General features: G+C 50.0%; 4 protein-coding genes across 4 annotated transcripts; 2 read left to right on the forward strand and 2 right to left on the reverse strand.

The window, feature by feature from the left end:
- Positions 1–596: 596 nt before the first annotated feature.
- Positions 597–3,655, forward strand: FIESC28_10977 (uncharacterized protein; the record flags this gene model as incomplete). Its single annotated transcript, XM_031165107.1, has 5 exons — positions 597–708; positions 837–1,078; positions 1,143–1,565; positions 1,619–2,194; positions 3,080–3,655. The coding sequence occupies 5 exons, from the start codon at positions 597–599 to the stop codon at positions 3,653–3,655; spliced, it is 1,929 nt and encodes a 642-aa protein (XP_031010837.1).
- A 375-nt stretch (positions 3,656–4,030) lies between these two features.
- On the reverse strand, positions 4,031–6,457 carry FIESC28_10978 (uncharacterized protein; the record flags this gene model as incomplete). The annotated part of the gene is made up of 2 exons (XM_031165108.1): positions 4,031–6,180; positions 6,358–6,457. The coding sequence occupies 2 exons, from the start codon at positions 6,455–6,457 to the stop codon at positions 4,031–4,033; spliced, it is 2,250 nt and encodes a 749-aa protein (XP_031010838.1).
- Positions 6,458–8,518: 2,061 nt separating this feature from the next.
- FIESC28_10979 (uncharacterized protein) lies at positions 8,519–9,655 on the forward strand (the record flags this gene model as incomplete). The annotated part of the gene is made up of 2 exons (XM_031165109.1): positions 8,519–8,543; positions 8,610–9,655. The coding sequence occupies 2 exons, from the start codon at positions 8,519–8,521 to the stop codon at positions 9,653–9,655; spliced, it is 1,071 nt and encodes a 356-aa protein (XP_031010839.1).
- A 393-nt stretch (positions 9,656–10,048) lies between these two features.
- Positions 10,049–14,655, reverse strand: FIESC28_10980 (uncharacterized protein; the record flags this gene model as incomplete). Its single annotated transcript, XM_031165110.1, has 6 exons — positions 10,049–10,103; positions 10,153–12,179; positions 12,234–12,345; positions 12,403–12,651; positions 13,175–14,288; positions 14,346–14,655. The coding sequence occupies 6 exons, from the start codon at positions 14,653–14,655 to the stop codon at positions 10,049–10,051; spliced, it is 3,867 nt and encodes a 1,288-aa protein (XP_031010840.1).
- Positions 14,656–15,799: the final 1,144 nt, after the last annotated feature.

A 15,799-nucleotide genomic window follows, 5' to 3' on the forward strand; every position in this document is an offset into this window, starting at 1 on the left:
GAAAGCTGGAACACGAGACAAATCTCTCTTTGACTATAACTGAACTCTGACAGATGTTACGCAAGTTACTAAACGAGGCACAAGCATAGCACCTAACAAGAGTAATACAACGAGACAAGGCAATGTAATTCAGGTAATCTCCCATAATGAGCCATTGACAATATAGAGTGAGCAATAGTTATCGTGTAATTACCTCTTGCAATTGCATTGTAGCACGTATTAGATATTGAGTTCTGTGAAATCCAATTCGGAACTTGCAATTGTAGCAATTCCATTCGACAGAATTACAGACCTGACCCTTCCTTCCTTCCGTCTCCAATGCTTGCGGCAATTACTCAGAACAACACCGAATGCCGGGGTTGGTAAGTGGTCTTGTGGGTTATTCTTGCCTCTTGGCTTTTCTCTCTGATGGATAGAGTGGATCCCCGCTTCCGGCCGGCCGCTATCGCTTTGATGCAACATGAGCAGCCGGTCCTATCGGGGCTTAAATCAGTTTCTAGGTACTGTATTAGTATGACGACCTCAATGTCTCGCCAGTTCGAGACTTGAACTTTTTTCCTCTTCTGTTTCCGTTCGTCCTCATCAACATCTCAAAGATGGAGAAACCTCAGAAGATCGTTGTTGTTGGTGCCGGTCCCGTTGGCTCTCTGGCTGCATTGTATGCTGCTCAACGAGGACATGAGGTTGAAGTTTATGAGTTGCGACCTGGTAAGTGACATCAACTAGAATCAACTTCCGGACAGCCGAGACAACTTTCGAGAAATTATCTTTGTTCTGCGAAGATCTTCTTGGGCGCTTTTTCGGCGAGATCTTTGTTGTCCTATAATTATTCTCAGAGGCGCATTCACTGACTGGTCTAGACCTCCGGGATCCCAGTACTATCCCGCTCAACTTCACCAAGTCCATCAACCTTGCCATCTCTGAGCGCGGAATCAATGCTATGCGCCATGCTGGTCAGCCAGGGCTCCTCGACAATGTCATGTCAACGACTATTCCCATGAAAGGGCGCATGATTCATGGGAGGAGCCCGACCGGATCTCTTTTTGAGCAGTCTCAAGACTACGATGTCAAAGGAAGGGTATGCGAAATTACCTCAATTCTTCTACGGGTTACGCATGTGAAAACTGACGCTTTAATGACAGGCAATCCATGCCATTGATCGAGCAGGTCTGAACAAGCGGCTGCTCGATACCCTGGATAACATGCCCAATGTCAAACTCTTCTTCAACCACAAGCTCACAGGTGCAGACTATCGCGCTTGCAAAGCCTGGTTCGAGGTGACCGATGGAAAATCGTCCGAAGAGTCTCGTTACAGAGAGATTGATATCTCATTCGATCTCATGATTGGCGCTGATGGCGCCCATTCTGCTGTTCGCTACCACCTCATGAAGTTTACCCGGATGAACTACCAACAAGAGTACATTGATACTCTGTGGTGCGAGTTCCATCTGAAGCCTGTTCAAACAGACAACACAGCCGATCCAATGGCCAAGTTCCGGATATCGCCTAATCACCTGCATATTTGGCCTGGCAAGGATTTCATGTTTATTGCTATTCCCAGTGATGTACGTCTTTCTCCTTCTGTCCCTTTCTCCACATTTGATTAACACTCAGCTAGGACGGCTCTTTCACATGCACACTCTTCATGCCAAGCAAGGATTTCTCAGACCTCGAGAACAACCCAGCCAGCGTGCCGTCCTTTTTCGATAGCCACTTTCCTGGCGTCACTGATTTAATACCCGGCGATGAGCTGATTGAATCCTTCAACACAAACCCTCATCTGCCGCTCATTAGTCTCAAGTGCAAGCCCTATCACTATGGTTCTTCTTGTGTCATCGTTGGCGACGCTGCTCATGCCATGGTGCCTTTCTATGGCCAGGGCATGAATGCTGGCATGGAGGATGTCCGGATTCTCTTTTCCATCTTAGACAAGCATAGCCATATTGGCGAATCCAATGATCCTTCTAGCGACTCGTCCTCTGAATCAGGACCCGCCTTCCAGCGATCACTTGCATTAGCAGAATACTCAGCCGTCCGTCCGCCCGATGCCCATGCGATCAACGATCTTGCATTGCAGAACTATGTCGAGATGCGATCCTCTGTCCTATCTAAGCGCTATAGGTTGCGGAAGTATCTCGAGGAGTGGATGAGCGTGTACTTCCCGCGACTAGGTTGGCAGACGAAGTATTCCCGCGTGAGTTTCAGCAATGAGGGCTATTTAAATGTCATCAACAAGAGTGACACGCAAGGCAAGATATTAGTGCAAGGGTTCTTGGGTTTGATTGCTAGCCCTTTCCTTGTTTCGACGGCCATGTTTTGTTACCGGTATCGACGGTCAATATCCGCCATGTTCAAGGCAATTCGGCAATTGCCCTAGACCTGAGAAGCTGCGCCAATTTCAGTTGCTCTAGTACCATCCCATTTTGTTCATAGAAATTGTGTAACTCTATTGGCTGTTGAAAGTCAACCTGTATTATATAGACAAAAATCCTAATCAACAGTACGCAAAGTGCTCTGCCATATTTCGCTTTCGATCGGTCCCATTTATCACTCAAAGCTCCTTCAAACTTCATTTGCCCAAACTGCGGTATCTTATGGTGCTGTGTTGATTGGGTCCTGATAGTGGCCTGTTTAGCAGGTATTGCGAAATCCCAAGCAATGTAATTCATTAGGATCAAAAGGGCCATCCTGGATAAGAAAGGAATTCTACAATTCCATCGATGTGTTCCTCTATTCACTGATGCCGACTGTTGCTTGATTATTGTCAATGCATCGAGCGAAGAATATGCATATAACGGGGGTCCAGCTTAGTCATCGAGCGCATCTTCGAATTTTTGGTCCGATCTTGAACGTTAGGTACGGGACTTCAGAAAGAGGCCGATATACCGTCGCTTCAGGCACACGACTACCAGCGGCGAGAGTTTCGAGGAATTGATTAATTGGCCTCCCTGCTAAAAGTAGACTGGTTTCGTCTGCGGTTGTGCAGAAGTGAGTTCAGAATGCTCCAATTCAGCAACCTCCGTGATAGGACCCCTCGAAGAACGACATGTTAACAAGGATCGTCAATAATTAGATTCAGAAGATCGAACCGACGATTATCACCCAATCCATCCTCGATCGAATCACAGCCGCACATTCGGCCGAACCGCCCATCATGCCCTCCATCACCAACATCGCGAACATGTGTTCGCATCTCCAGAACGCCTCCAAAGCTCGTCTTGGAATAACATCTGTCAAGAACTGCAAATACAACCTGCAACTCGCCCTTGCTATGCACCGATCAGGTTTCTTCTCTTCCGTCTACCGCGCTGGCCCTCATCCTCCTACACTGGAAGAGATGGTTAGCAAGGAGCCCCAGGTTGTCACAAGTAAAAACGTCGCCACGATGCGCCTGTGGTTGGGTCTCAAGTACTGGGATGGTCAGCCTGTCCTCGGCAAAGCCAATGCCATCAGCACACCGAAGCGTCTTATGACGGCCAATATCCAGGAGCTCGCCAGACTTTCAAGAGGATTTCCAACAAAGGTTTCTGGTGGTGTTGTGCCGGGTCTAAATCTTGGAGAATGTCTGTTTGTGTCAACGTCTCAGGGTGTTTTGGAGGTGCGAGAGGCTCTTGCGAAGAAGCAAGGAGGTCTGTTGGTGTGCAGGGTGTCATGAGTGTGAGCGTTGAAAAGGGATCTGTTTGAGTGGTTGAAGAAGCCTACGTGCTTTCATGATACGATAAATAAGGAAGCCTCTATTGTACAACTAGATTAAATGTCCTAACGAGGACGGTTTGTGTATCAAAAATCAATCTCAGTAAGGGCGACTGTTTGCCGCTTTACATGTATTTTGTTATTCCCCAGTGTTGTTTTTTTGTTGAGTATCTCCTTTACAGTATGCGGTAAAATCACCATTCGCCTTCGCTTAAAACAGGTATCTATACAGCAGCTCAAAAATACAAAATCTTCTCCTCAATGGCTAAATCAGCAATCTTGTATCCTCCGCCATCTATGTCTGGGCTTGGTTCGCTTCCGCAACGCGTTCCGGTGCTTATTTCTTCTCTTCCTCGGTCTGCTCTCCAGTGGTATCCTTCTCTTCGGCGGCAGTAGTGGCGTTGACGTCGATCTTTGCATCACTCTGGGTGATGACCTCGGTCTCAGCATCTTGCTTCTTGATAGTCTCTGACTCAGGGGCAGGCTCAGGGTCCTTCTCCATTAGAGGTACCACCTCTTGGTCGATCTCTGGCTCTGACTTGTTGTCTGAAGTCTCATTCGTCTGCTCTACGACAACGGGGGGTTGGGAAGAGTTCTCCTCTACCAGGGGAACAATATCAGCGTTCTCGGTAGGATTCTCGGAGTTGACATCAGAAGCTTCGGGCTCATCGAGGGGAGACTCCTGGTGCGAAGTATCCTTATGTTCCGACGCAAAAGTCTCACGAACTTCGAGAGGCTTCTGCTCGTTGGCAGGCTCTGGGGTGGCAGGCTGGATCGCTTTCTTCTCTTCATCCTCGGTTGATTTCTCTGAGATATCTTGGTCTTGGTTTTCTTGCTGCGCGGGCTCCACGGCTTTCTTAGAAGCGTCCTCGACAGCGGTAGGCTCTGGTTCGGACTTGTTCGAGTCCTGAGGTGCGTCTTTTGCCTTGGTCTCCTGGATGCTGGAAGTCGCCTCGGTGTTCTCTGTCTTGGTAGGCTCAGATGTCTGCTCTACCGAGGCGATCTCGATTGATGGGGTATCTGAAGTTACTGAGCCAGCGGAGCGCTTCGGTTCAGCCGCCTTTCTGACTTGTTTCCTGGCACTTCCTGGGGTCTTAACGCTGTGTTCACGACGCGTGGGGTCGGTTCCTGAGGATGAAGGTCGTTTCGCAGTCTTCTTTGGTGGTGTGGTGGGCACCTTCTCAGCGGTTTTTGACGAGGAAGCCTGTGTCGGTCGCATCATACGAGCCAGAAAGCTCTCGTCAACGGGGGCTTCCTTCTTGACTTGAGCTGGATCCGAAGGCTTCTTAGGAGGAGGGCCCAGGCTTGGTCGCGGGCGACCAACGTTTGAGGGCTGACGCTTGACAGTCTTGCCCGTGCTGTTGCTGGCTCCTGTCGCGCTGGCCCGGCTAGCGGGACGGGCAGGAACACTAAGATTCTGTGAGCTTGCTGAAGGTCGAGCCTGACGACCGGTCTTGGCTCCAGATGCTGCTGTTGGTGCCGTTAGAGACGCAGGGAGATGCACAGGCTTCGTGGGGGATTTTGGCTTAGGCTTCACGAAGCCGGTATCGCTGGTAGTGGGCTTCAACGGCTGGGGCTTCTTGGCTGCCGTGGTTGCGGTAGGCCGAGTCGCTGCGGAGGCGGCTGTTGGAGCTTGCCTGGGTTCCTTCTTCGCTGCAGGTGCAGTCTTCGCCGTTGGCTTGGGCTCTGACTTATGAGTGGTGCTGGTAGGAGGCTTTGTAGTAGATGGAGATTTCGCTGGAGGCTTGGTATTGGAAACCTTGGTCGAGACAGCACTGGGTCGAGTCGTGGTGGTCTTCTTCGGAGTTGCAGCCTTTATAGTAGCTGCAGGAGCTAGTTCCTTAGCAGCGCTGGTCTTGGGCTTGCCATTGGCAACTGTAGAAACTGCTTCGGGCGTCTTTTCCTTCTTCTCCTTCTTTGGCGACGCGGAAGCTGGTTCCACTACAGCTGGTTCTGCAGCTGGTTCCTCAATTGGCTCTGCAACTGGCTCTGCCATTGCGGGTTCTTCTACAGCAGGTTCTGCTGGCAGCAATGAAGGCGACGGTTCTTCCTTATCAATTTGCTTATCTGGGTTGACACTAGGCTCATCGGTAACAGCTCCAATTTGCTCCGTGGGTGTCTTTGGGGGGTCAATTGGGTGACGAGGCGATTCGGGAATATCTTCCTGGAAGAAAGGCTTGTTCCCTCTTGGTGCATCTTCCAGAGATGCAGAGGGTCTGTCGGGAACGGTCGAGACGGATTCTGCGTCGGAGCCCATGCTTAATCGACGGCGGGAAACACTGGATTCGTGACTGGGATCTCTTCGGAGGCCTATCCTTCCGTCTTTCTCAATGGCGACAAAGTTGGTTCTCACTTTGGAGAGTGGTCGAGGCGATTCAGAAACGACACTGGTGCCTGTGGAGAGAGAAGACAAGTTTTGGTTAGCAAGGGGTTGAAGGGAGAAAAGGAAAGAATGAAGGACACGGTAGGTAAGAATGACGCTGGGAGCTAGTGTGTACAATTCCAGGGCAAGTTGAACCAAGGGCAGGTACAGGTAGAGCAAGCTCAAGCTGTTTTAAACTTAAAAAGCGGCGCGGCGCAGCAGCTCTAAATGTTTATTTTGCAGCGAGGATATGCCCTCCATACACGCTCATTGTTCACCGCGCGCGCGGGTATAGGTCGTACCTTGGACGGGAGTAGAGGCGCCTGACGATCGGCCTCTGTCGGGAGGGCTCGTGTCGCCTTTGTTCTCAAACATGGCGCGGAGGTTCTTAACCTGACTCATGATTGCAGAGGACTCTCAAAGCGAGAGAAGACGAATGCGGTTCTGGTCGAAAGACCTCGAGGTCTTTTGGGGAGGGGGGATTCGAGCTGTTCAGCAGGTTGTAGTTGGACGTGTGCAGGTTGCGATAGGGAAACGAAGGACTAGATTAGATGGGATGAGATGAGGTGTCGTCGGGCTGGTTATGAACGGCGTCGCACAAGGAGACAGGGTACCTTGGGTTGCTCCCTGAGGTACATCAGACAGACGGACTCGTTCAGGCCAGGCACAGGCCGTTAGTGGATTGAGGGGCGAGCCGTCAAACAGGCCCCAAGCCAGGGGTACCTACTGGAGCTGGTTTAGTGAGGTACTGCAGGAGGCGTTTCAGCGCTCGCTGGATACTCGTCTGGCAGTGGAGTACCTTAGTGGAGGGCTCTGAATGCGCACCTTATTAGAGCCCGCGTCAGGTCCTGGTGCGCTGGAGTGTTGCAGATAATAGGGGCAAGATCACAGGATGGTCATGTCATGATGATTGGGAACAATGACTAGAGTACATATGCATCCAGCATGCATGCATACAAAATCGAGGACAGAAGCGATATTAGGTACTGACTGACTTGTGTTACCAGGCAACCTACCTGAACCTGACCCAACTCGATAAGCTCAGCAACCATCCGATGCATTCCACGTGAGTAACGAGGATGATGGCTCGGCAACAAGACGTTAGGTTTGATGATCTCGAGTACAAAGACCCATCCCATGAGACCCGACGCTTTCGTCCAACAATGGATGTGTCTACATTGGTCTAATAAAAGTTCCAACTATTGAGTTGCTAGGTGGCTTGGGATTGGACCACCGGTAATAGACTGATTGGGTTGGGCCAGTGAGTGGAAATTTAATGAATGGTATGGGATGGAGTCTGGACAAGGATCCAGTCGAAATGAGGCATCGGATGGATCTCGTTCTATTCAGGCTTAGCCAGGGACCAAGTAAATTACCATCATAAAGGAAGGTTTCCAATTCCCACCCATCACGGTTCAGAGTAGCCATCCGCTTTGACAATTGAACTTGAAACAAAAAGGAGCTACGGTACGACTTTGACTGGTTTTTATTAGTTTCTTTCCCGAGACTGACACGTTTTAAGTGCGAGGAGGGATTGCTGTGCAGCACTGATTCAACGAAAAGAGTGACTGTTAGTTGATAGAAGAAGAGATGGGAGTGTGATACGACAATTCAACGAAATGACACAAGATTGACCTCGACATGGGACGGCTATTATTACTTAGCACAAGTCCAGACTCTAGACTCCAGATCAAGACTACGAATACGTATCCGGATAATTACCCCTATTTCATCCAATATCTCCCAAGACGAGAGAGAGCTTCGGCTTGTTCCTGGGTACCTCGGCTCTGTAACTTACTGGACGGCATTGTTTGCCCAAGGCAGTACAGGGCAGGGCAACTTAAACAATTGTTCCACACAAACGTCTAGAAGCTTTTCCCATCAACTCTGAGCTTTGATGTTGACGTGGGATCGCATGAGCTTGTGTGGGGATATCTCCGTCCGTCTCATATCGCTCTCCCCACATCCAGCGATCAAGCTCTTGTCCCAGATTGATTGTCATTCAGTGGACCATTGGCATCCAAGGACTTTATTTTTGAATCATTTATGCCGCTGACTTGGACCAAATTTTACCGTGTTGCTTAGGGATCTTACTAATAGACCACCACCTCTTGTCCAACATGAGTCTTTATCAAGAGGGCCGATGATCGGCTCAGGATGGTTGATATATCAAGAGCTTCACTGATGAGAAAGCATTGAAACGACCCATCCACTACATTCAATTGCTTGTTATGCTAGGTAGTTTAGAACCATAGTTTACTATACCAGAGTCATTCTAACTACGGATATCACTGGAGCGTTGAAGTGATCAACTCAAACCTTGTCCCCCTCTTGGCGCCGTTCGGCAGCCAGACAGACCACTTTTTACCCGATACTGCAAATCCAACGATTGATTTTCTTTGCTGTCTCCGGTCGTCGGACGACAAGAACTTGACTCTGTTCTCAACTCCAATTGCGCCCATCATGTCTTTCCGCACTCTCAGAATCGGTACGACATAACTTCACTGACTAAATACAATCGCCCACAGGTAGCTAATTGTCTCCTCGATTGCAGGTCTCATTCCTGGTGACGGTATCGGCAAGGAAGTCATCCCTGCTGGTCGCCGCATCCTCGAAGCTCTGCCCTCCTCTCTCGGCCTCAAGTTCGACTTTGTCGACCTCAAGGCCGGCTTCGAGACCTTTGAGCAGACCGGTGCTGCCCTCCCCGACAAGACTGTCGAGGTCCTCAAGAATGAGTGCGATGGTGCTCTCTTTGGAGCCGTGAGCTCTCCTACCCAGGCCGTCAAGGGCTACTCTTCACCTATCGTCGCCCTGCGCAAGAAGCTCGACCTTTACGCCAACGTTCGACCTGTCAAGACCGTCATGACTGCTGCTAAGCCCATTGACATGGTCATTGTTCGTGAGAACACCGAAGATCTCTACGTCAAGCAGGAGCAGACCCACGATACCCCCGAGGGCAAGGTTGCCGAGGCTATTAAGCGCATTTCTGAGAAGGCTTCGTTCCGAATTGCTGCCATGGCTGGTGACATTGCTCTGCGCCGACAGAAGATCCGCGATGCTGGTGCCTCCAGCATTCACAAGTCTCCCCTTGTGACCATCACCCACAAGTCCAACGTCCTGTCCCAGACCGATGGCCTTTTCCGTGCTACCTCCAAAAAGGCTCTTGCCGACCCCAAGTTCTCCTCCATTGCCATTGAGGAGCAGATCGTCGACTCCATGGTCTACAAGCTCTTCCGTCAGCCCGAGGACTACGACGTCATTGTCGCCCCTAACCTGTACGGTGACATTCTTTCCGACGGTGCTGCTGCTCTTGTCGGCAGCTTGGGTCTCGTCCCTAGCGCCAACGTCGGTGAGGGCTTCGCCATTGGTGAGCCCTGCCACGGCAGCGCTCCTGATATCCAGGGCCAGAACATCGCTAACCCCATTGCTACTCTCCGATCCACCGCGCTGATGCTCGAGTTCCTTAACGAGGAGGAGGCTGCTGCCAAGATCTACGCTGCTGTTGACGGCAACCTTGAGGATGGCAAGCTGCTCAGCCCTGATCTGGGTGGTAAGGCCACCACTGAGGAGGTTGTTGCTGATATCCTCCGACGTCTGTAAGAAAATGAGAGAAAAAGAGAACCCCTCAAAAGTTGGTAGATAGCCCAGATATTTTGTGCTAGATAACGTGTAACTGTGTGGCCAAGGTTTGGGAAAAGCCCAAAGCTTCACATTAAAATGAACAACCATGCGAAGATCTAGAGAGGATTGTATATTTCATCCGTTTTGTTTATCCATCTTTCCCGTACCTTCTATGATCAAGGTACTTTTTCCAACTTCTACTACTCATTTATCTGTCGTAGACTTCTAAACTCCTTGTGAGGAGTTGGCATGTTATGACATTATATTACAAGATCATAGACCCATTCGTTTGTGTTATACATTGGCACATTGCGTGCCCGCGCCAAAACATCACTGATGTATGGCCACTTCCCTTCAAGTCCGGGGAATCGTTTATTTGGTTCGCTTAGCCTCAAGCTCAGCCTGGTGCTTGGCGACCAATTCCTTCCTATAAGGCTATTAGTAATTGTAACTCGTTGTATTGGGGGTTAACATACTGGAGATGAGGAGGAGCAGGAGCGTAATGGCTGAATTCCATGCTGAACTCGCCCTTGCCCTGAGTAGCAGCACGGAGCTGAGAGCTGAAGCCAAACATGGCGTTCAAACTGCAGTCGCAGATGAGGGTGAAATCCTCACTGCCAATATCGGTGTCGTGAATGGTAGCGTTACGCTTGTTCATAAGCATAAGAATGTTACCTTGGAACTCGTTGGGGGCGGTGATAGTGGTCTTCATGAGAGGCTCAAGAACCTGACCACCAGCCTCGGGGAAAGACTTCTTGAAGGCCATCTGGGTAGCCAAGTTGAAAGCGTGATCGGAAGAATCAGTAACGTGAGTGGCACCATCGTTAACAACCATCTTCGCGCCAATAACCTTGTGACCCAGGAGAGGACCCTTTTCGCAAACAGCCTCGAAACCCTTAGCACAAGCAGACAGGAACTTGTCGGGAATGTTACCACCGACGACCTGGCTCTCATAGTGGTTCTCATCGGGCTTGTCGTTAGGCTCGATCCATCCAGCAACACGAGCAAAGTCACCAGGACCACCACTCTGTCGCTTGAAGAGGAAATCATAATCGGCTCGACGGGCAATAGTCTCACGATAGGCAACACGAGGCTGGCCAGTGACACAGTCGGTCTTGTACTCACGTCGGAGACGTTCGACGTAGACTTCAAGATGCAATTCACCCATGCCAGAGATGATGGTCTCCTCACTCTCAGGGTCGACGTGGACACGGAAAGTGGGATCCTCACGCTGGAATCGGTTCATAGCCTTACTGAAGTTGTCGGCATCGCCAGTTCGCTTGGGCTTGATAGACAGAGACATGACAGCATCAGGGACGAACATGGAAGACATGGTGTAGGGGAGACCACCGTCAGTGAAGGTGTCACCAGAAGCACAGTCGACACCAAAGACGGCGCAGATCTCGCCGGCACCAACCTCAGAGACGTCCTCCATCTCGTTGGAGTGCATGCGGACAATTCGGGGAATTCGGACCTTCTTATCAGTTCGGGAGTTGAAGAGGTAGGTACCCTTGCTCAGCTTGCCCTGGTAGACTCGAATGTAGGTGAGCTGACCGTAGTTGTTCTCCTCGAGCTTGAAAGCAAGACCAACAAAGGGAAGAGAGTCGTAGGGAACCAGCTTGACAGTCTTCTCGTCCTGGGATTTGTCCAGACCAGTGTTTTCAATCTCAGAGGGGTTAGGCAGGTAATCACAGACGGCATCGAGCATGGGCTGAACACCCTTATCAGCAAGGGCAGATCCCATCATGACAGGAGTGAAGGTTCGGGCAATGGTGGCACGGCGGATAGCAGCCTTGATCTGAGCGTTGGAAGGCTCCTGCTCTTCAAGGAACAATTCGGCAATTTCGTCGTCGACGTCGGCGAGCTTCTCGATCAGAGCCTGGCGCTTCTCCTTGGCAAATTCCTGGAGAGGACCGGGGATCTGATCGGTGACGCGAACCTTGGTACCACGAGGACCCTCAAAGTACATAGCTTGCATGTTGATCAAGTCGACAACGCCAAGGAACTCGTCCTCAGCACCAATAGGAATCTGAATAGCAGCGGCGGGAATCTTAAGCTTAGTGTTGATCTGTTCGACAGCCTTCCAGGGGTTGGCACCCATTCGATCCATCTTGTTGACGAAAGAGAGACGGGGAACATTGTAACGTTTCATTTGACGGTCGACGGTGATAGTCTGAGACTGGACGCCAGAAACAGCGCACAGAATCATGACAGCACCGTCGAGGACTCGCAGAGCTCGCTCGACTTCGATGGTGAAATCAATGTGGCCGGGTGTATCAATCAGGTTGAAGTGGTAGGTTTCTTCTTTGCCGTTTTCCGTTTTCTTCCAATCAGCGAACGTAGCCGCAGACTGGATGGTGATGCCTTTTTCCCTTTCGAGTTCCATAGAGTCCATCTTAGCGCCGACGGAGTCTTTGCCTCGAACCTCGTGGATCGAGTTGATTCGGCCGGTGTAGAACAGGACTCGTTCACTGACGGTTGTCTTTCCACTGTCGATATGCGCCTGTCGATATTTGTTAGCGAACGGGGAGACTTGACGGTGGTGCCATGATCATACAGCAATACCAATGTTACGGACTCGAGACAGGCGCTTGGCCTCCTCGGCGGACATGTTTGCGGCGACATATTCAGGTGTCAGACTAGCAGCGTCTTCTTGAGCTTTCTTGAGACTGGTTATTGTATGAGCAAGGTGTTTGGAATCGTAATGGGGCATCAATTGAACTCACGCTTCTTGCGCAACATTGCAGACACGCTTGGTCTGGCTAAAAGCTCGTCGACTCTCCCATACAGGAGCAGCAGCGGATATAGTAAAAGAATGGCTACCGCAGCTTGACTGCTGGGCGCCCAGTAGCAGATGGCTATTAAGCCATCTGGCAGCCCTTGATGCCCTCATTGTGCAATCTTGGACTTCAGTGAAGAAGTTGAGGAGAGGGTTGCCAATGATCGACGGACCATTGGATAGGAAACTTTTTTTTCTTGACGTCGGAATTAGCAGGATGGAGGCGTTGCGCCACATGAACCCACGTCTCTGATTCGTTCAGCGCTAAAGTGCTGCCCGAAACAGTCCTACACCTCCCTGTAAGTTAGGTGAGACCAGACCTAAGTCTCAACTACAATAATTAACAGTTGTGGGTGGTTGTAAAACTCCATGACGACAGGATTTAACATTTCCAGAAACTAGGGTTCTTCATTATAATTCACCTTTACTGGCGAATTTCGTCTAGGCTTATTTACGCCACTCTTATACTGGTATCATTTGTGGTATCCATTCCATCGCCCGTTGCGCCCTTTTATCTTCATAACCTACGGCTCCATCCGGCCGTAAAAAACGCCAAAATCAGCTCATGTCCACGTTAACAAACCCTTTAGAACGCCAGCATCATGAATCCGTGGCCTCAAAAGTAGACAGCTCTATGCTATGCAAACGCAATGCAGCCAAAACTCCCCAGACGTTATCATCAAAAACTGTGCAAGATTCCTCCACCTAAAAGTACAAACCCCATTGTCGCCAACAGCGCTCTAGAGGGTGTCAGGGGTGAGGCTGCGTTGTCCTCGTCGTCCTTATCCCAATCTGACTTTTGAAATCCATCCGCTGCAGAATAGTTATGGCCCGCAACGTCAGGATTCTCCGTCGCTTTGTGCTGGTTGGCCACTGCCGTCGCAGATGGGATGCTGGCTCCGTAGCTCTTGAATGCAACTCGTTTGGTCGTAGTGGAATTGAAGTCGGTGGCAGCAATTCCAACCTCGTTGTTCACCAGGTCATAGACGACATAAGCAGATCGGAGGAAGGTGTTTCCAAGTAGATACAGTTCACTGGTGTCGTTCTGTATGCCGAAAGAGCACATCGTCTGACCTTTGTACGGGCCTGATTCAAAAACAGGCATGTTGTCCCTATCACTGGTCATGGTGAGAACAAGCTCATCCATGCCTACACTGATGCTAGGGCCATCTGGGCCAGCAAAACCAAACGTGAAGTTGCCTTCATTTTTGCCGAAAGCGCAGGGAAGAACTGAAACTCCATAGTAAGGTGACCAGATGGCACCGACCTCTTTCCAAATCTCGGTCGTCAGGTTGTGGGGTAAATAGCTAAGTGTCGTTCCAGAGTCGAGAACCGTCTTGATTGGGAAGCCATCCGATGTAAGGACATCGCTGCCGCTTGAGCTAGTAGCGACAAGCGAAGTCAGTACAACGATGAAGTGGTAGTAATGGCCATCCAGCGGTTGGATGTCGATTCGGTGCATGTCACCGACATATTTCGATGTGTCTACACCCCCAAAGAGAACGGTGCCGGCTTTGGCGTCCAAATCGTTGAGCCAGACGCTGTAAGCAATTGTGTTGACATATCCTGATTCATACATGGCGACAGGAAGGTTTGGATAGATAACATCTGTAGTGCTGCTCGAAGCCTCATTCTTGGCGTATCCAACACCAATAAGTCCATAGGAGATGTTGGTTTTGATAGCCAGGCCCATGGTCAAGTTGTTGATGACTGCGCCGTCCAATTCAAAGTGATCTTCGAAATAATCGCCCTTGACGTAGCTGTCATCCACAAAAGTGAGGCCGAACATGCCGGGTGCAACATGTTTGAATGACTTGGATTTGTCTGGATCAACTGGGGCAGATTGTCAGTAACAGAGAACGGCTTTATGTTAGTAGTGGATGATCTTACAGCTTCCTAGAGGGCATCCTTTCTTGTCGTCATCGTCTGTGCATACGTCTGCACAATTCCAAGGGACCCATACATCGCTACTCCCTGTATCAAGCTGAAGGGTGATCTTTTGGGGCGGGTCTCCAATTGTGACTTCCGTAAAGTAGCCTCCCTCGGTTCTGTCGTTACGGATGACTTCCTCATATGTTGTTTTGCTACGACGAGCCAAATGTGGTTGAGGATGACGGCCTTCAATGTTCCACTGGATAGTTTGAGCGTACACGAGGCCCCATGAAGAAACCAGCGAAGCACCCCAGAGCCACGACTTCATTGCAACCACCACGGAAGAGCTGTTGAGAGCCGGAGAGAAATGAGTTCATGAATGGCGTCGGAACGGGGTAACGCCACCCTCCTCCATAGGGTGAATGGGCGCGAGGCCAACCAGCCAGCCGGTAGCGATATGCAATACAAACAATGCCGTGTTATCCTGGTGTTTTTGAGTGAAATCGATAGAATGTTCAAGATGAATGAGAAAGAAAAATAAGAATTGTAGGGTATTAGGTTGAGCGACGTGTGGTGCAGTTAAGTGAGTTGCACTAAAGTCTATGGATCTCAAAGAGGCGTCTGCTGTAGACTAACGTAGAGGCGAGGCAGAGGCAGAGGCAGGGTACTAAAGAGGTACGGTACCAAAGATAGGATCGGGACGGGGGATGTGGAGTATTTGACAATTGCAATGAGGGGAATTCTGGAGAATATAAAAGGACAAGGATGAGAAATGGAACGAAAGACGAATCAGAACGAGGAACTGATTGATTAGAAGGTATCGATTGACAGGAGAAGACTGGAAATGAATGGTTGAAGTGGAAGAAACGGCAGTGGCACGGGGGGGGCCACGCAATCAACCAAGCAAGCTGTGAGAGTCGAGAGTCGGGACTTTCCTTGTTGAACGAAAGACTATTACCAACCCGTACCCGATGAGACTAGCAAGAAAGGTACTGGTACTGTAAACGTACCTGACCTAACCTCCTAATAACGCCAAGATGGATGTCTTGTTGACCCTTGCCTTGGCGACTTGGTTGGTTTTGCCCTGCACTAAAAAGACCTAGAGAGGGAGAGAGAGAGCCCGAGATTCGTCACCCAAACAGAGTACGGATACATAAGTATTATCTAGACGGATGTACAAAATATCATAGCCGGGCCGACATGTGCTGACAACCGTTTATGTCTCGTGTTTTCTGTCAATTAATCCATTTAATTTAGTAGGCAGGTCCTAAGGAGGTAGGTGCTGTACCAGGTAGGACCAAGGTGAGATGGGTGGGTACTGCAGATGATTTAGTCTACTGTAGTCGTTTGAGGCTTACGAAGCCCGGTGCGAACTGTTTCGTCTGGGCCGAGTCCAGAAACACGATCGGAAGTTAAGAGTAAAGGGAACTCCGTGAGTGATGATAATCTATTGCTTTTTTTTTTTTTTTTTT

Source organism: Fusarium coffeatum (genome assembly GCF_003316985.1).
Source record: "Fusarium coffeatum strain FIESC_28 chromosome Unknown BRIP53273_contig_351, whole genome shotgun sequence".
NCBI classification, from domain to species: domain Eukaryota; kingdom Fungi; phylum Ascomycota; class Sordariomycetes; order Hypocreales; family Nectriaceae; genus Fusarium; species Fusarium coffeatum.